This window comes from Adiantum capillus-veneris, chromosome 17 (assembly GCF_014529385.1).
Source record: "Adiantum capillus-veneris isolate H3 chromosome 17, ASM1452938v2, whole genome shotgun sequence".
Taxonomy (NCBI): Eukaryota; Viridiplantae; Streptophyta; class Polypodiopsida; order Polypodiales; family Pteridaceae; genus Adiantum; species Adiantum capillus-veneris.
In genome coordinates this window covers 29,555,537-29,575,244 of record NC_140947.1, presented here as the reverse complement: position 1 = coordinate 29,575,244, position 19,708 = coordinate 29,555,537, and the positions used below count along the sequence as shown (strand labels likewise).

At 43.7% G+C, this 19,708-nt stretch overlaps 2 protein-coding genes and 1 pseudogene across 5 annotated transcripts; 1 reads left to right on the top strand and 2 right to left on the bottom strand.

Annotated features, from left to right (window-relative positions):
* Positions 1-233: 233 nt before the first annotated feature.
* Positions 234-19,123, top strand: CUTA (Nitrogen regulatory PII-like, alpha/beta). Of its 4 annotated transcripts, none has more exons than XM_086486402.1 (6): positions 234-488; positions 648-759; positions 987-1,070; positions 18,540-18,571; positions 18,653-18,747; positions 18,839-19,123. In XM_086486402.1, exons 1-6 carry the CDS (start codon positions 357-359, stop codon positions 18,921-18,923), a joined length of 540 nt encoding a protein of 179 aa, XP_086342528.1. In that variant the 5' UTR covers positions 234-356; the 3' UTR covers positions 18,924-19,123. The 4 variants fall into 4 exon arrangements, with proteins under 4 accessions (XP_086342528.1, XP_086342529.1, XP_086342526.1 ...); XM_086486403.1 differs by having other exon boundaries at positions 306-488; positions 1,008-1,070; XM_086486400.1 differs by having other exon boundaries at positions 358-531; positions 1,008-1,070.
* On the bottom strand, positions 8,041-11,323 carry LOC147436998 (uncharacterized; annotated as a pseudogene).
* LOC147436997 (uncharacterized) lies at positions 11,334-11,837 on the bottom strand. The gene has a single exon (XM_086486404.1). The coding sequence runs from the start codon at positions 11,835-11,837 to the stop codon at positions 11,334-11,336; it is 504 nt and encodes a 167-aa protein (XP_086342530.1).
* Positions 19,124-19,708: the final 585 nt, after the last annotated feature.

The window sequence follows — 19,708 nt, the reverse complement described above, 5'->3', positions numbered from 1 at the left end:
GGATACCAAAGGAGATATTACAATCACATGTTGATTTTGTCTCATGTGCCAAGTTTGGACTCTAGAAAACGTTAATAAGATCTTTCTTTCTTTCTGACCTAACCAAAGCTTTACTTTTTGGAGGAGAGTTGTTTGACCTGCACTTGCCTTGCTGCTTGTCATGGATACGTTTGACTTGTGCTCTTGACAATGGTTTTTTGCTGGTTCGGTTGGTTGGAGAAGTGTTGTTGCCCTTGTGTGATTAGGCCTTCGAACTTGGGCCTTAGAGCACATGGACTTTCCTCCAAAATCACACCCACACACATTCACATATGCCCCGCCAATCTCTAGATTAAAATGTTTGACAACGTACGCTAATGTATGCTTTTGAGAATGAGACCTTTAACTTGGATGTGCATAATGGCAGTGGGGGCAAGTTTGATGGTTTTGATGGGTGCGAGGCTTCTCACGCATCCAGCCACCACCTTGCTACTCACTCGTACTCAAAGGTGCCTACCTCCTCTGCAGGGATCCCCTCTTCTCCATTCTCAAGTATATCACACACCTTCGTTCGCTTGAATGAACTCCTTCGTCCAAAACCCACCTTCCATTTTAACGTAAATCTTGCTATCTCAAGCATGTTAAACAAATTGACTTTGTGTCTGCAGGCTTTCAAGAAGGTGAACTACTCTTCTATCACTTCAACCAAAGCCATGGCTACCCAGAATCAGGGGTCTGGCAACATCGTCGTTTACGTCACTGTGCCGAATAAAGATGCTGGTAAGTTCATTGCAGATGTACTTAGGTTTCTACATACTTATCAATTTTAGGAGTGGTTGTTGGCACATTTTGTGATCATAATCCTTGGGGGTAAGCTCCTGCGGTTCCGCATATAGACGGGCTATATGCAAGCAGAAATGATCACCGAGAATCATACTTTCCGAGTGCATTTTGCTAAGATGATCCTACATTTTCTGCACATTTTGCTAACATTTTAATCTGTGTAGTTGTGCTACCTTTTTTAACAGGAAAGGAACTGGCAAGCAGCATTATTAACGCAAGGCTTGCTGCATGCGTCAATCAAGTGCCAGGTAGTTGCCTGTCAGTATTCTCACAAGCAGTACGAGACTTCAACTTTAGATTGAAAACGTGTCTTTCCTTCTCATCTGATTTGACAAATTGGGAAGTTTCTCTTTCTGCTAGAAAACGTTTCTAAATACCGTGGAGACTGTCTTTGACACTTCCACTGATGTTTAGTCTCTTATGTTAAACATTTTACATTCAAGTTAGACATTGTTTTGGCTATGCAGAAGGTTTTTACTGTAATATATAAGAGGATTGTGGGACGTAGGTAGTTCTTTACTGGCCTGGAGCTTGGAATGAACTATGAGATGAGCTTCTATTGGTTTAACTCAAGAAATGACTACAAGCTGCCTTTATAGGCCATTGGAGGGAGCAGGTCCTTGACATCATATTGAGGTTAGTACCTTTTATCAAGGGATAGAATGAAGGCTTGTGGCTTCCTTTGCCGGAAAGATGGCACTTTTAGGTGAGCATGCATCAAGACCAGATTACCATACAAATGTTGATTGATGACAAGTGACAAAAGACTAACGTCCAGGAGCATATCCTAAAATGTACACCCTTGTAAGCCTAATGGGACTACTCTCTAAGATAAATATAACCGGCTAGTAAACAGTAGAGGGCGGTACTAATTTAATTACCTGTTAATTTCACACAAAGGATTGAGAAGAAGAGAGAATATAGATGCGTCCAACAACAAGATTGTCACTGTGCACACACAGACCGACACCCTGTAGACCCCAAATTTTGGTGCCCCTTTCAGTATTTCTTTATTCCATTGAAAACAAACGATCCGAACACTAAGACCAAACTACGACCAAGCTGTCCAAACCTGTCAAAGTCTGAAATTGCAGGTTTTCTACCCAATTTCGACAGCGTAACGGCGCCAAAATCTGTGTAGGTCAAAAATACAATAGGACGGATTCCCTTGCATTCTAGAAGCTTTCCAGTGAGGTGTAAGTGAATTTCACCGTGCTGTAATTTCTTGTTTTGGTCATTGACAAGTGCCCAAACTTGTGTATAACCACCCCAAGGCTTCCCCGAAGCTTCCTAGGTGTTATCTTGCACTTCAGGTGCAAAACCCTAAACCTGCAAATAAATGCAGCAAACTGAATCTCTGTTTTGGGTCGTTTTGAGCGGAGCAAACACGTCTGTGAGTGTTTCAAGAGCTCCCGCATGCAATGGGACACTTCCCCTTTGATGTGGACGAGTTTTCATGTGGGCAAACTCTCATGTTCTGCAATCTGACGCGATGGAATCGTGCGTTCTTGTGGAGGATTAGCAATCAGCTAATCCGGTTCCTATTCAAAAGGCTCTTGCCTTGGCAAACGCGCATAAAACCCACAAGACTGTACATAGTCATCTGAGGAGCCGAACTAGTGGGGCATTACCATACGTGTAAGGGGGAGAGATGCATAGGAGCAGAATCATCGCACTACATGAGACAAGGAGAAGGGTGAAGTAATTGTCTTTGGAGACATGAATGCTCGCACAAATACGTTAGACACGACACACAACAAATCGACATGCTGCATGTTTCAAGAAGAATGGATGACTCATACATGTATAATCGAAGTTCTAATGATGCAAAAGAATTGGATCACTATGGAAAGTTACTTCTACATATGTGCAATAGTATCAGAATGCACTTTGCAAATGGTGTATCTTTATGGCAAGGCACCAATGACTTAACATGTAGAAAGCACAATGGTGATAGCGTGATTGACAATATGTTGTTTTCGGAAGCCACTCTAGAATGCATACAAAGCTTTATATCTGGTAAATGGAATCTAGAATCAGATCATAGGATGTTATGTATTGATCTCAAGTATGGTAAAAGACCCGAGCATGTAGCCTCCAATCATGATGTGAATCATTCAAACAAGGACTTATATATGCTGATATAGTGGACCAAATGTTAAGCATGACAGAGCATCAAGAGAGCCCAACATTAGAATGCAAGTGGAAAGTTTTCAAAGAAGTAATTTGCTCTTGTGCGAAAGAATGCTTTTCGGTGAAACACACGTCTTGCAAAAGGTCTAAGAAGGGTAGCACCAAGAAGAAATGGTTTAACATGGAATGTAGTCAAGCTCGAAAACACTTGCTAAGTTTGGATGTAAGCAAAGACAAGAAAGTTTACTTGGAACTTTCACACACATACAAAGCACTTGTTCAAAAAAAGAGGAGAAGGTGGGAAGTAAAAAAAAAAAACCTTTTTTTAGCACAAGAGAAAGCACATGCATGTGGCAAGTTTTGGCGAAATCTAAAAGGCAAGCGTGTTGAGAGCTTTGGTGACTTGACATGTATACACATTGCAAGAATCTCTATGAGCAACCCAATGTTGATAAGATGGAGTGTTGTAGCTCTCTTCCGTTTATGTCTCCTTCTTTACCATTGTAGATGTATGTTGCGCGCTTGAGAAACTCGCTCATAGTGGGCTGATCGTGAATGGATCCAAAACCAAGGTTATGCTTGTAAAGACTTTCAATGACGAAAATCCATGCATTGTATACAACAATGAGCAACTTGAAGTGGTAGATAGCTTCAAGTTTGACCTTGAGGTTCCATCCAATCATAAATGGACGGATTGCGCAATGCGGGTCGCTTGGAATCCGAAAAGAGGGCTTATTATGCATTTGAGAACATGTGCAATGCTGGAGAGATCAAGTGTTGGGCTCTCAAAAAGTACCTCTTTGACATGTTGGTGACACCGGTGCTTCTTTATGGAGTGGAGGTGTGTGGTGGTAGCATTGGAAAGTCTACTTGGAAATTGTTTGAGAATGTCCAAAAGCGTTTTCTCACCAACTTTCTCCAAGTCAAGACACAAACACCCTACATGCTCTTATTTATTGAGTCCGGATCGCTTCTCATTGAGGTCTTGGGCATGCAAAGGGTTGTGGAGTACATGCTTAAGACACAACGTAGCCCTTTGTATCGACTTCTTAGAATCGCATATGAAGCAAGTCAAAAGGTCCAAAAGACATGCAAAAGCAAAATACTAAGTTCGGGGTGGATGTTTGACATCAAGAAATGGTTTGGAAGATGGGATGCATGTCACTTGGTCAAGGATGCATCGATCGACTCCCAAGTTAATGAGGCCTTCTTACAACGCCATGTATTACCGCTTGGGAGAAATCCGGAGGTTCTCGCTTCAGCCATTACACCACACACGTTGCCCCAAGCTACAAATCGCTCTTCTTCTCCGAACGAGGTAACCGAACCCATCCCTACATACTTGAGTCCATCTTGTTGACCGTTGCCTCCATTTGTCTTAGCTCCGCTCCCATTCTCTACGTTGCGAGACAAGACGTTGGGGCACTAGCGAGGAGTCTCATCGACTTTGCACCTTATGCTCTCGTCAAGTGTGAGAGAGTGAGTACCACATACTACTTGAGTGCTCAACTTTTGACCACATTAGGTTCTCTTTTTCCCATATATTCAGATACCTTCCTCTCTTAACCACGATGTGGACTCTCTATTGCGACGCTCATTTCAACCATTTTTTAGCATTGAGAGTCATTTATGATCTCCACTCACACCACGTGACATGTTCATTTGGTCCCATAGGTCATATTTGACCTTGGAGGACGATAATAGAACTCTCTCTCTCTCTCTCTCTCTCTCTCTCTCTCCCAAGAAAAAGATCCTTCCATGAGTTAATAAAACTACCCAATGGGCTACAAACTGCCCCTGCTAGAGAGGGCTACATCAGTATGTGGGGAGACTCTCCCAATGGAAAAACAAAATATGTATAACGGAGCTAAATCAGGAGATAGGAGGAGGGAACAACCACACTAGTGGATGGTACTGCCATCTAGGCGGGCCATGTAGCATGGTGAACAAGGGCCCTAGTCGCCACAGTCGCAAACAGGCCTCACGGCGCTCCCGCATGCGGTCAAAGCTGCCTTGGAGTCTCTCAAACTGGTCCCTGAGTGTGTGGATCAGCTTCAGCCAAATGTCACGGACAATCTCTGCCAATGGGAATGGTCGAGCCTCAAAGATGCGGAAGCAATGGGGTCGCCAAATAAACCATACTGTTAGGCTGCAAATGAGGTGTCAGCACCACTCTCTATATCACAAACTGCTGACGTGTCAAGCCACTGAAGAACGGAGCCCCTAAACCCTAGAAGCAGCAGCTACAAAAGAAGAAGAAGTAGAAGAAGTTTCACCAAAAGGAGGCAAAGTCTTGACGAGTGGCCTATTTCTAAAGAGGACTTCCCACCAACTTATGGGACCCCATCCGATGGGGCTGAAGTGACTAGAGATAAATAAAGCAAGACCAGCGCGCGCACACACACACACACATAGAGAAGTTGCGTAGCCAACTGATGACATTGCAGGACTGTACGGAAGTCTCGGATTTTGCGCTAACAATGTTGACATGGCAACTGTACAGATTTCTGTTGTACTTCGGTAGTCCATTGAGCCCTCACCTCGGCCATTCCCTCGCTGTCATTGAGTGCTCCATTGTTGTCCATCATCGGCATCATCAAGATCTGCGTTCTCAGCCCTTCATTCCTCTCACATCGGGAGTGCAAATCAGCCCCTTGGTGGCCATCCACAATCCCGCATTGAGAAGGATCCAAGGTGCATTAAATCAGCCCCAGAGGTGCCTCTTCCTGAGGAGTTACTGTGGCGATTGTCTTCATTCGAGTTGGTATAGTGTGCATTGAGGTATTGCATTGTGTGTACATTCCATTTACGCAATCAAAAGAAAATACCACATCGGCAACGGTGGGGGGGGGGGGGGGGGGGGGTCCTTGAGAGGGTTGATTGGGACCCCATCGGGTGTCACTCTCTTCTTCTCTCTCCTTCTCTCTCCCTCTACACATCTCTATTGCATTCTCTCAACCTCTCTCTGTAACAGACTTGGACACTCCAAGTCAAGAATCAACCGCGATAGCACCAAATAACCACTCCAAAACAATTCACAGATCACAATAGATTTGCACTAGCCTGGCGGAGTTCCGTGCCTAGAGATATTGGCCCCAAAGACTCGGGCCCCTTTCGGTATTTCTTTTTGTATTAATCAATCATCAAAGTACAAGAGAGCGGTTAGGGTTTCACTCTCAGACTCTCCGTCCAGATGCTCTGAGAAGTGAGACCCTCACCACTTATTTAAAGGTTACAAGGGATGCCCAAAAGCAGAGCCCCAAAAGCTTTTAAAATAAAAAGCATCAGTTCTCTCTCTCTCTTAGAGAGTCTTTTCTCTTTTTTTTATAAAAACAGCAAAATTCGCGTCGCTCATCATTTTTCAAAAAAAAAATATTTTTTATTTTTTTTTCCAGCCTCCGTGATTTCTGGAAATTAGGGTTTTTGGCAGAAATTAGGGTTTTTGCTATCTGCCACGTCATCACTTTGTGACGTACCCCCCTCTTGAAAGCATTGTAATCGACTGCGATTACGCCTGCAAAACCAACAAAAGCCATAAACCGTCTTAGCAGACACTGACTGTTAGTACCTACGTACTAGGAACACACATCTAGCACATGTACAAAATCGATAGTCACATCACACGACATCACAGGACATCACATGACATTCAACATTCATTCGGATCTTAGACCATGATTTATCGGCAATGTAGCTAGCAATCACATCTAGGTCCAATCGAGACCTCATCGATGTCCGATTGACTAACCCCTATTGCAACCATGTCTATTCGAGATCATTCAGACCAAAATGCTGCAGTCATTTCGTCTGTCAGTTCCTGCACTCACAAGAAGTCAAGAACAAATCAGTATCATTATCAGGAATTCCATTTCATAAAGTCATCCAGCAGAATACTGTCAGCTCTCAGTATCCCTGAAGCTCAAAGAGACATCAGTGACTTTAGTATCAAAATCAAGGCATCTATTGACAAAGGAGCGGAGTAACTCCCCTCTTGTGCATCCCACTGCACCAGATCTTCGGCCAAGCTGAATTTCTGGGTTCCGTTTGGAGTAGACTATGCTAAACCAAAACATCGAGGTAAAGTTTCACAATCCGAGGAGTATCTGCTAGGTCCTCCTCCTCCATCCACTTCGCATCAAATGCAGGAAATTTCTTTAACTAAACCAAGAACCGCCTTCAGACTTTACCTTTCTTCGTATCATTATGTGCCAAAATCTGTTCAGGAACAAGGATCTCCTCGTTTTCTTCCACTTCGGGTTGCTCATCAAGCTCCTCATCATCAGGCACATCACCCTTGACAGGTTTCAAGAGACTCACATGCAATGCATTGTGAATCCTCCAAGTATCTGGCAGTTTCAATCGGAAGGAGATATCATTTATCTTTTCAGTAATATGGAAAGGTTTGTAGTATCGCATACTAAGCTTTGGAAAAAGCCTCTCCTTTCCCTTTTTATTTCTTAGGCGTGCCTTCTCAAAACGTAAGAGCACCCAATCATCCTCCTTCAATTTCAAGTCGCGACGATGGCGATCCGCTGCCTTTTTCTGTCGTTCTTGAGACTCTGCAAAGTCTCGCGAACCTTGGCAAAAGCCGTATCCAAATCTCGCGAATATTCATCCGCTTCAAATATCTAATCTTTCGTGCTCAAGAAGGATGGAACCTTCGCAGCACTTTCAACAATCTCACATGGCGTCTTCCCCGTCGAAGAGTGTATCGTGTTATTGTAGGCAAATTCCACCAAAGGTAAGTTCTTTTCCCATTGAGTCTTCTGATCCGAGATACAAGACTTCAATAAATCTAAAATCACTGAATTTGCAATCTCAGATTGCCGGTCAGTCTGCAAGTGGAACAATGACGAGAACTGCAACCACGTGCCAATGTTCTCCCAAATTGCCTTCCAAAACAAACTCATAAATCTGGGGTCTCTGTCGGAGACAATCGTCTCAGACGTGCCATGTAATCGGAAAATCATCGTGATCATTCTGTGTTCTTGGGAGATCAAAAATGAAATCCATTGCAATACTTTCCCGGGGGTGGGTGGGTATGGGTAAAGGCTGTAACAATCCCTGTGCCTTATGCCTGTCAAACTTGACCTTCTGGCATACCAAGCAACTGCGCACAAACTCTTTCACATCCTTTTTGAGTCTCGGCCCAAAGAAGTATCTCTCTACCCCCTTCATGGTGGTAGCAATGCCGCGGTGACCCGTAAAAGGTGGATAGTGGCATTCAGTCATAACCTTATCCCTCAACGGCTATGTAACGCACAACATAGTCTTTTTCATCAAGTAGCCTTCCCGAAGGGAGTATCCAGCTACTGTCTCCCCATCCTGTATCCGTGTGAAAATATCTGCAAAATTTGTATCTGTGGCATACTGATCGACCATATCCTCAAAGCTCCTATGATGTATCGCGGAAACAGCCAAAACCAACGGTTTCTGAGACAAAGCATCTGCCACCACATTCTTCTGTCCCTGCACATAGACAATCTGGAAGTGGAACTGTGACAAGATGTTCGCCCACCGCATCTGCTTTTCCGAAAGCTGCTTCTGTGACAAGAAGTAGTGCAAACTCCGATGGTCTGTAAAGACAGTAAAATCCGCTCCGAGTAAGTAATGCCGCCACTGAGTAAGAGCATGGATAACCGCCAAAAGCTCTTCTCATAGATCTGTGCTGTCATCTCCGGCCTAGAGAACAAACAGCTCTCGTAAGCTATGACATGGCCTTCTTGCATCAAGACCGCACCCAGACTACAACCACAAGCATCACAATATACTTCAAATGACTTCTGCAAGTCCGGCAAAGTCAAAATAGGTCCCGTAGTCAATTTCTCTTTCAATGTCCAAAAGGCAGTCACCTCTGTGGGTCCCCATGAAAAAGGTACTCCTTTCTGTGTCAAGGTATGCAAAGGGGAAGCAACCTCTGCAAACTTTCGTATGAACCGCCTGTAGTACGAACACAGTCCTAAGAAACTTCATGGACATTCGAATAGTCTCTATCTTGGCCGGGTCCATTTGCACTCCTGCTGCTGACACAATGTGTCCCAAAAAGTGTATCTTTGGTAGGAAAAATTCACTTTTCTTTGCATTAATCACTAATGTGTGATCTCGTAATGCGTGAAAGACTTGAAGCAAATGATCTCTGTGTTCTGCCTCATTCTTGGAGAAAACCATAGTTTTTCCATACGTCAATCACTTGTCGGACGCACACGGGTACGGAAGTACGGAATAAGTACGGATGAGACCACCCAAAATTCCACACGTCAGTCTTAGGATGCTACATAGTAATTGTAGAAATACTTACTGCACCACCATGTTTAAAACTTTATAAGTTTATAGACAGACAAAAGTTAAAACTTAAAACCATAGAAACTTTAGAAATTAAAAGTGGAGTGAGGACTCTGGAGAGTCGAGACTGGAGAGAATCAAGATGGTGCCTCAGACCTCTAAGTAATGATTGATAAAGTAACCTCCAAACAGAAAGGAGTCAAGAGTCAGGACAATAGAAGCAAGCCAAAAACATTCAGGAATCAAGAGTGTAGTCTCCTGAAGGCTGAATCCAAAACATAAGTAGGGAGGCGAGACTAGAGGCTAGAATCTAAACTGTAGACTCTAGAGTCAACAGTGAACAAAACACCATACGGGTAACGGCATGCCGCATAAGTAAATGTCAAAAACCATGGTCTAGACTCCATAAGCAGGCGGCCAGGCACAGTGAGCTCTAACTCTCACCATAGCTCACGTCCTCATCGTCATAAGCAGCAGCATCCTCCTCCTCGTCCTTGTCCTCGTCCTCATCCTCATCCTCATCACCACCAACTGAGCATGATGCTCCAATATGGCTGGTCCCATCAATGGGAATAGGCTCTATCGCATCTGTAGTACTCTTTGCAATGGCCTCCTGAATCTCTTGCAAGGCAAGCAAGCGGTCCTCATCTTTTTCCTTATTGAGCATTTCCAATGTGACCTCCATTCTCTCATAGCCGCGCTCTTTGATTTTGGATATGAGCCTCAAGTTCGTGTGTATGTACACAAGCTTCTCTGTATGAGATGGGAGTAGCCTATTTCTTCTCTTGGTATGAATGAGAGAGAAGGTGCTCCAATTTCTCTCACATGGAGAGGCACATGTCCCTTGCGAAAGCACTCTCAAAGCAAGAGCTTGCAAAGCAGGTGTGCAAACCCCAAAAGTTTCCCACCATTTCACTCCCTCTTGCATCCTCAATGCATCTTTTGCAATTGGATGAGCAAATGACTTGCTTTCAGCTTTATAAATGTCAAACTCATCAATTAGGGTGCCTTGCAAGGTCAAATCACCCTTGGGGTACCTGTCCAAGAATGTCATCCATCCTTCATGCACCTCTCCATCACTTTCTTGCCCTCTTCCTCACCATATGGGATGCAACATGTATCCAACAGCATGTAACGGTGTGTGCAACATATTCCATCTTTGAATGCATAGATCCCTAATCTCTCTCATCCTTGCAGCATCAATGCCTTGCATGGTTTCAATTTGCTCTACCATGCGATCCGTAAGCTCGTACATAAGCCCCATGGTGGCTCCTTCCCTATCAGCCAAACGGAGAATTTTTAAAATCGGAGCACACATTTTCAAAATCAGCCTTGCCTCTTGCCAAAAGGATGCATTAAACACAATGTTCGAGACCTCGTTGCGCATACCTTGCATGCATCTCTCATCCACAAATTGGCCAACATAATAAAGTAGTACGCAAATCGAGTGGCTGACGGCTTGACCAAGTCCTTCTTGCTAAGTTGCCGAAACAATGCCAACACAGTAGATTTTCTTGTCACAAATGTGACAATCTTTGTTGCATCCTCAAACCCAACCAATCTGTCCAATGTCCTCAAACAAAAGGTCCAAGCAAGACAATCTTTTCCAACCCAACCAATCTGTCCAATGTCCTCAAACAAAAGGTCCAAGCAATGGCAAGCACATCTGGTAAAAAAAATGTGTTTCCACTCCCTTTCAATCATCTCCCCAGCACCAACACAATTGGTTGCATTGTCCATGCATACCTGCACAACATTTGCTGGACCAATCTCTCTGATAACCTGTTTGAGATGCTTAAAAATAAATTCCGATGTCTTTGTTTCCCCAGATGTGTCTACAGCTTTCAAAAACAATGACCCATGAATAGAGCATGCAAGAAAGTTAATGATAGGCCTGCGCCTAGTGTCAGACCATCCATCACACACTATAGAGCATCCATATCTTTTCCATTTCTGGCGTACACCCATGATCTCAGTCTTTACGCATTTAACCTCCTCATTCAATTCTGTGGTGCGCAAAGCATGATAAGAGGGGGGAACATACGAAGGACCTGCTTGCCCAATAGCTTTCACCATTTGCAAAAAGTAAGGGCTCCTTACTTTCCATGTAGGAACATCCTCAGCATAAAAAACCTGCGCAAGGCTTGGTCTGCTTGCTTCCGTGTTTGCAAGCCAAATACACTCGCCAAACCCCCTTGAGAAACCTTCCTCTTTTTGCTTGAGGACCCCACATTGGACTTGGAAGAGCCACTTACATTAGTTGTTCCCTTAGCATGCGTACTCATTGAAGCACTTCCTTGAGCTTGAGAGGCATCTCCTTCCAAATCATTGACCAGTGCATCTACAAAAGCAGCTCTGTCTTCTCCCTCTGGCCTTGCATCTGCATGCAATCTTGTGACAATCTCTACAACATCTGCTGGGGCCTCATCACATGGGCCTCCCACACCATGGCCAGCAATGCCCAAAATATGTGCACGGATACGCAAAGGACCACCGTCCCATGAATGCCCACAAAAATTACATTTACAAGTCCATTTTCCTTTTGGAAGACTCTTCACTTGCTGCACATACTGCCACTCGGGACGCTTGGTTCGGCCCATCTGCAAACTTGCAAAGAATTCGGCTTGGAAGTTGGAACTTGGAAGATGGTGCAACGAGCTTGAGCCTTGCCACTTGGAGTACTGAGCTGGCTGCTGTGCTGTGTTGGGGGAGAGGTTGGAGGCAAGAGAGAGTGCGACCCGAGGGCGGAGACTCGAGAGAATGGGCGGGCCGCGGGCTGATGTCCAAGCCTCACAAGTTCATACACGCTCTGTGACAATGTGAGTGTCTCTGCAATCTCTGTATATTCTATGCAGAGACATTTCGCCTGCAGACTATACGAGCACGCGGCCAAAATAATGCAGCCGAAACTTTTTTGCCACGCTCGCTGCTGGTACGAAATCCTCTTCCGTACTTCATCCGTACCCGCACCCGTACGGCAGTACGGCAGGCCTTCCGTACGCGAACGAAAAAAACTATGGAGAAAACAATGATGTCGTCAAAGAAAGTGCCAACAAATAGCCTGTACTCTCGAAAAATCCTGTCCATCATCCGGTTAAATGTCGCAGGAGCATTGGTTAAGCCAAAAGGCATCACCAAAAACTCAAATACCCAAAAGTCGTCCGAAAAGCTGTCTTGTAGACATCTCCTGGCGCTATCCTGATCTGATGATATCCACTCTTCAAGTCAATCCTGCTAAAGCACGAGGATCCCTGTAACCTGTCGAGTATATCATCGATCCTAGGAATCGGAAATCTGTTCTTGATGGTGATTTCGTTGAGAGTGCTATAATCGATGCACATTCTCCAAGATCCGTCTTTCTTCAAAACCAACAACATTGGAGAGCAATACGGTGAAGTACTAGGCTGGACAAGACCCTTTTTCAAGAGGTCTTTCACTGGGTTCATAATCTTTTCATTCTTTACTCGGCTCACACGATAAGGTGGCCGATTCGGTGGCGTGCTTCCAGGTATCAGATCAATGGTTTGATCTTCAGGCCCTTTGAAAAGCAATCGGCATGAGCGTGGAGAAAAATCTTGGCGTTCTTTTGATCAGGTCAAAACATATTCAACCTTTATCCAGCATTCAGTTCTCTCCCAAAAGAATGAGTAAGAAACTGAAGTTCATCAAGTACAATCTCTAAGCCCTTTATTTATCAAAGTCGCTTTCTCGGCCCGGTAGTCAACCACGGCGTAGTTCTTGTGGTACCAAGGGATCCTGAGTAGAACGTCACTCGGGTGCCCTGAACACCCCTGTCATTGCAAACAAAGTTTGCCAATGCTCGGTGTAATGGCAACATCCCATCCGGGTGCCAGTCTAACTACCTCTGCCTGTGGCGTCAGTCTGTCGAGCGTAATTCCAAATCGAGCCGCCAATTCCAAGTGAAAAGAAGTTGGCCTTGGCTCCTTCAAAAGAGCTTCCTGATCCTTCACTTTGCCCCAAAAGCGGCAAAGTTTGTACTTTCATTCATTAGATTCGGTACAGGTTCCACGCCATGTGGTACCAGTTCTGCTTTTCTATCTGCCTTTTCTGCCACATTCCTCAGCTGCTCTCGAACTCTCAGGCCTGTCGTCGTCTTTATCATTATGTTCTTTCTGTGCCTTTTTAGGGCACTTCGCGGAGATATGTCCTTGTTCCCCGCATCCAAAGCACTTCCCCTCTCTGATGAAGCGAGCTCTCTCCTCAAGAGTAAGCTTGGGTCGTGCATCATTTTTCTCTTGGTTGCTCTTTTTTCTTTCTACTTTCATTCCCAGAAGTTTGTTCGGCTCGTTGTGTCATGGCCTCATCTATGGGGTAGGTCAGACTGCCATAGTGAATGGCAAAGCCCCGCTTCGCATGACTCATCAACTCCTGAATAGAAGCTGACTTCTGTTCCAAGCAGTGATCTCGGATCTCTGTAGGTAGTAGACCCAAGGTAAACCGCTCAATCTGTTCTCTGAACGAGATCTTCTTGAATGAAGAGGCGGGTAGAAAAGAGCTCCAGAATCTTTCACAATAAGCATTGATTGTATCTTTCTTGGTCATCCGAAGATGGTTCCAAGCAGCTCGTACATCTCGTTCATATTCTTGCGTCAACCAAGAAGAAATAAAAAACTTCTTAAATTTCAGCCATTTAACTGGCGCACTCTCGTTAAAAGAAGCGTGGACCACCAAGTACGAGCATTCCCCTTAAGGTAAGAGGTAGCTCTCCGAATCTTGGAGTGCTCTGAATAGCATCCTTCCGCGAAAGCGATGTCAAACTGCTATATAAAAGACAAAGCCTTCGAAGCATCTGAGTATCCTGAAAAGTGTCAAACTTGATCGAGTGGCCACCTTCCTTAAACTCTCCGACTTTCTTGCTTTTATCTTCGAGAAAGTCATACTGGTTGGCTTTGTAAAAATTCTTCTTGTTCGCATAAAACTTTCCGTCATCGGAATCTGAGCTGTCTGTAGACGAGTCCTCAGTAGAACTGTCAGTCTCTGGGCGAGATGTAGCCTTCTTTGCCTTTTTCTTGCCCTTTCCGAAGCTTTGTGTCTTGCTTCGCTTTTTGCTTTTTCTATCTTCTTCGCTCGAATCCAAGGAGCTAGAAGAACTGTCAGAAGAAGAAGAAGAAGAACTGGGTACTCCTTCAAATCGAACACGCTTCTTCCGTTTCTTTGCCTTGTCAAAAGTCGATTGACGACCCAAATAACCTGGAAAGTCAATGCTTTTTGCCGTGCTTTTTGGCTTTCTTTTGCGCGTCAAAAAGCTGAGCAATCCGTGCATCAACCACGTTCTCTAGTTCCTTCTCCGTATATTTTCTTGGAGGCAGAAGGTTTCTTGAGAGCGGGTTTCGGGAGTGGTGTTGTGGTTCTCTGCCACTCCATCTGTACCTCTTCCAAAGAGGTCTGGTTCATATATTTTGCCGTCTTCGGGTCCTTGGCAAAATTAGCATCATCTTTGTTGCATCGCCGATCAACTGGCGACGCTCCATCTCTCGCCGCTCCGCCTAAGTAGGCCAAGGCGGGCCATACTCTCTGCCAGAATCTTCATTGTGATCCTTGCCCGCATCTCCAGATGCAGAGGGAGTCGACTGATCATTGCCTGAAGCCATAGGTGCTGCGGAAAAAAAATTCGGGGATCGGATTTTCCGTAGAAGAGAAATCGGTCGTGCTGTGATACCAGTGTAACAGACTTGGACACTCCAAGTCAAGAATCAACCGCGACAGCACCAAATAACCACTTCAAAACAATTCACAGATCACAATAGATTTGCACTGGCCCGGCGGAGTTCCGTGCCTAGAGATATTGGCCCCCAAGACTGGCGCCCCTTTCGGTATTTCTTTTTGTATTAATCAATCATCAAATTACAAGAGAGCGGTTAGGGTTTCACTCTCAGACTCAGCGTCCAAATGCTCTGAGAAGTGAAATTCTCACCACTTATTTAAAGGTTACAAGGGATGCCCAAAAGCAAAGCCCCAAAAGCTTTTAAAATAAAAAGCATCAGTTCTCTCTCTCTCTCTTAGAGAGTCTTTTCTCTTTTTTTTAATAAAAAAAAAGCAAAATTCGCGTTGCTTATCATCAAAATTCGCGTCGCTCCAAAAAAATAAATAAAATCAGCCTTTGCGATTTCCGGAAATTAGGGTTTCTAGCAGAAATTAGGGTTTGCAGGAATTTTAGGGTTTCTGGCAGAAATTAGGGTTTTTGCTATCCGCCACGTCATCACTTTGTGACACTCTCTTCAAGGAAAAATAAAAGGAACCATCATCTAAGCTAAAAGGAATCACTAATGCAAGGAAAGAAGTTGAAGGATTTATGGAAGTGTAAACTAGATCTTAACCATTTTAATTCCGTTGCACCTGACATTTCCTATGCCTCGCATTGAGTGTATCCTCAACAGACTCAATGGGACTAAGTTTTTTAGCAAAGTCGATTTCAAGAGTGTCTACCATCAAGTAAGGGTATTCAAGGGCCACATCTACAAGATTGCCTTCCGGACCGAGCCAGGGCAATGGGAGTATGCTGTTATGTCTTTTGGATTGACAGACAACGTGGGTATTTTCAATCGTCTCATGGTAGGTCGTTTTGGTGACATGATCGGCATGTGTGTTTATTTTCCTTGATGACATTCTCATTTTTTTGCATCATGGGAACAACATGAACGGGCTGTAGAGAAGGTTTTAGCTCGTTTAGATAAGTGTCAGTTGTATGTTGCAGCTAAGAAGTTCCCACTGAGGTTACTTAATTGGGCTATATCATCTCTGCAAACCTTGTCAAGCTCGACCTCACAAAAGTGGAATAGGTTTGTAATTGGGATTTGCCAAAACAACATATGATGTGCGTTCATTTATAGAGAATTTTGCACGCATAGCTGCACCAATGAATGATGTTCTGAAAGGGGTTAAGACTCGCCGCCGTCAGCGCGTTTTCTTGCTCGAGTGACATGACAGCCGTTGAGACTTTTGAAGCTCTTAAAGTTGCGGTGACTAAGGCTCCAGTGTCTCATCCTTGCCTCTTGGGATGATCCCTTTGAGGTAGGGACAGATGCGAGCAATGTCACGTTTAGAGCTGTGCTTCAGCAGCATGGCTATCTTGTTGCATTTCTCAATAGGAAGTTAAATAATGCATAAAAGAATTACTCTGTGTACGATAAGAAACTTCTCTCTCTCATTCATTCTCTAAAGCATTGGAAGCATTTGTTGTATGGTAGAGGTTTTATTGTTCATATTGATCATCAAAGCCCTCAAGTGGCTCGAGTCTATGCCTAGTGCACGTTGGAGTGACCGCCAGGCAATGTGGTCTCAGATTTTTGAGCAATTTGGTGGTTTGATTGAATATGTTCTTGGTAAAGCTGACCCGGTTGCAGATGTGTTAAGTCACAAAGAACAGGATCTTGGCTCTTAAGTCGAGTTCCATAGTCTCCATTGAGGGAATTTCTTTTGACAGTATGAAAAATCAGTGTGTAGATTCCAAGTTTGGTAAGGTTGCAGGCTCTTGCTGGCCAAGGGCCCAACAGCTATCTCATTCGTGATAGTCTCTTGTATTTTCGTCATTGTCTTTGTGTGTTACCTTCTCTCAGGCAAACCCTTATTGCACGATGCACATGATGCACTCATAGGTGGGCACCAAGGCATGAATACTACTATTGAAAAAAAAGAAAGACACTTTTATGAGCCTAAAATGCGAAAAGATGTGTTTTAAGTATGTCACATAGTGTTCCATTTGTCGAAAAGCAAAAGCCCTTAGGGCTAAGCAGTAGGGTCTTTTGATGCCATTGCCTATTCTCGAAGGTCCATTTCAAGACAATTCCATGGATTTTATGACTAATCTTCCACCTAGTTTGCATTTAAGAAATACACAGTGCTTAACAATTGTTGATCGTTTCAACAAGTTCTGCATGATAATTCCTTGTGAGGTTGTAATCACATCACAAGATGTAGCACGTTTATTTATCTTCTTTGTGGTTTTTCAAAGTCGATTGTGTTAGATAGAGATTTTAAGTTTACATCACATTTTTGGCAATCCCTTTTTAAAAATTTTGGCACTAAGTTGAATTTTTCATCTGCATTTCATCCACAGTTCAATGGTCAAAGTGAGATCTACAATCAATTAGCCTTGATGTCTTGAATGTGCATGATCAATAGTCTCATTGGGAGCATTATCTCTTGCTAGTTCAAGCAATTTGAACGACTCCTATTCCAGTGCCATTGGTAGAACTCCATATGAGGCGACATTTGGCCGTCCTCCGTCCGAGTCACGTGCACGTGTAACCTTATATGCATGCGGATAAGATGTAACTCCTATTTCTAGGGTTTAGGACAATCTAGGAAGTGTTATGGCACTTTAGTATAGTTGCATACCCTCTAATTGCACATGTTCACCGCCAGTGTCTGCTAGGAGTGCTCCCATTAGTACCAAGCTAGGTAATATCTGCATAGGAATCACTTATCAATGGATTTTTAACTTTCTAATAATTGACATTTTAGCAATAATAATAAAAGTCATGGGCTGCCTGCTCGACCCAGACTTTCGCACCTATATAGGAGACCCTAGGGGTCACCTCTCCGGACATTAAGTACTTGCAGTACAAGTACCCACAGCTCAAGCATCTTCAACGTTTTTCAGCCATCAGCCCATGGACAGCTTCGGCAGCAGAATCAACCCAGCGTTTTCAGATTTCAGTCCTAGCCTCGTTGTCAGTTTGCAGATTCAAGTCAAATCAGCCCAGCATCTTAGCATCTAGATCCATTATATAAGCATTTGTGCAATCTAAAGCAAATGCCTCTCTAGCAATAGAGAGGGGGGGGCCTTGGAAGGCAATTTGGGTCTCCTTTCTCTTTCTCTTTCAGTCATAGAACCTTCACTCATAGTATCTCTCTTTTCTCTCTTCGTCTTTGCACATCTCTCTCATGAAATAAAAGGAACCTTGAGTACGCACTGAGCCCTCAACCTAAGCATTCACCATAAATCACTTCTGCTGCACATTCCATAGGGGCTGATCGGGTGGCTCTTGGAGAAGAGTCGATGGATCCGAACTCAAGCGGCAAATCATTCTGAGATGAGCTGTCATGCTCACTAGTCAGCACTGATGAGGATTGTTGTATTTGGTCAACATTATGAATAATGAGTTGATGGCTGTGGACGACTATTGGATTTTGTGTAGGTATATAAATATGTGGTGCAGTTTGAAGTGGTAACAGCCTGAATTTTTCCATTTTTTTGAATGGGTTGACTTCTGACAAAAAGAAGATAAGAAACACCCATTGTACTCTGCACTAAACTCTGGTTCTGCTTTGTGTATCAGGGGTTGAATCAACATATTTATGGGAGGGCAAGGTACACTCGTGAACCTTATGGGCTTTTCAAGCAGAGTTGTACAATCTCATCTTTTAAGAACACATTTTCCGGCTCAAACAGGTGGAGACAGATTCTGAGGTGCTTTTGATCATCAAGACTAGGGAATCTCTTCTGCAAGCATTGACTCAACATGTTGTAGCAAACCATAAATATGAGTAAGGCTGAGAGACATCTTAAGAGTTTGGGTTCAGTTCACTTAATATTTGATTGCTCGGTTTCCGTTGGTAACATTGAATGCTGTTGCAGGGTACCGGAGGTCATTGCTTTACCCATCATTGGTGGAAATCCATCGTATATTAAGTGGCTTGAAGACAGCACAAAAGCTGACTAAGTGTACTGCAGGTGGTTGCAAGTGTGGAAGGTTTTCATCAAAGTCCTACAGTTGTTTGAGGATAGATGACGATTCATAAGCTTACCTATTACTGTAAATAAGGTGGAACTAGAAACACTTAACAGTTGGAATTTGCAGGGTCGATGACTTGAAGCTTTCAAAAGAGATGCATTTAAAGGCTCTTTTCTATGTTTTGTGAACTGGTGTTTAACTTACAACTCCCTGCCCTTGTCCTGCATTGTTACACATACCTTTCCGTTGATGTATGCCTATATGCGTGAGCCTTGTCAGGAACTAAGTATGCAGACTTTTTACTGTATGCCTATGTGTGTAGCTCTACATCCATCTAATGAGCATGGATGACGACAGTAGGGGTCATAACATCGACAAAATATGATGCATGATGGAGCTAATGGTTGTATTGGGCTGACTAACTTGCACATAGAGGGTGAATTTGCACTTTTCCAAGGTTCATGTAGGCATACATTACCAAAGAAATTTGATTGTGCTTGTGTCTGTTCATGTTATTGTTGTGTGTTTGAACTACTAGTGAGAAAGTACATTGTACTTCCCCCTTTTTTTACCTTTCCTTATTTGCAAACACCACACATGATCATTGATTAGCTTAATAAGTCACACTTTGTGCATGTCTTCTTGGACTTCTTCCTTCCACGAAGGTACATTGCACTGAATGAAATGATGCTGTTTCTTTCAATTAGTGGGTTTTTTAAAACCCCTTGCTGTGATTGTATGACATTGGTCTCTGTCTCTCTCTAACTGTTATC

What these genes read in the sequence shown, in the direction of transcription:
- CUTA (XM_086486399.1), top strand. Translation starts at nt 373, where the DNA reads ATGAGACCTTTAACTTGGATGTGCATAATGGCAGTGGGGGCAAGTTTG. An exon ending in CATATTTATGGGAGGGCAAG is followed by an intron (nt 18,572 to 18,652) that starts GTACACTCGTGA and finishes CGGCTCAAACAG; the next exon opens with GTGGAGACAGATTCTGAGGT. An exon ending in GTAGCAAACCATAAATATGA is followed by an intron (nt 18,748 to 18,838) that starts GTAAGGCTGAGA and finishes ATGCTGTTGCAG; the next exon opens with GGTACCGGAGGTCATTGCTT.
- LOC147436997 (XM_086486404.1), bottom strand. Translation starts at nt 11,837, where the DNA reads ATGGGCCGAACCAAGCGTCCCGAGTGGCAGTATGTGCAGCAAGTGAAG.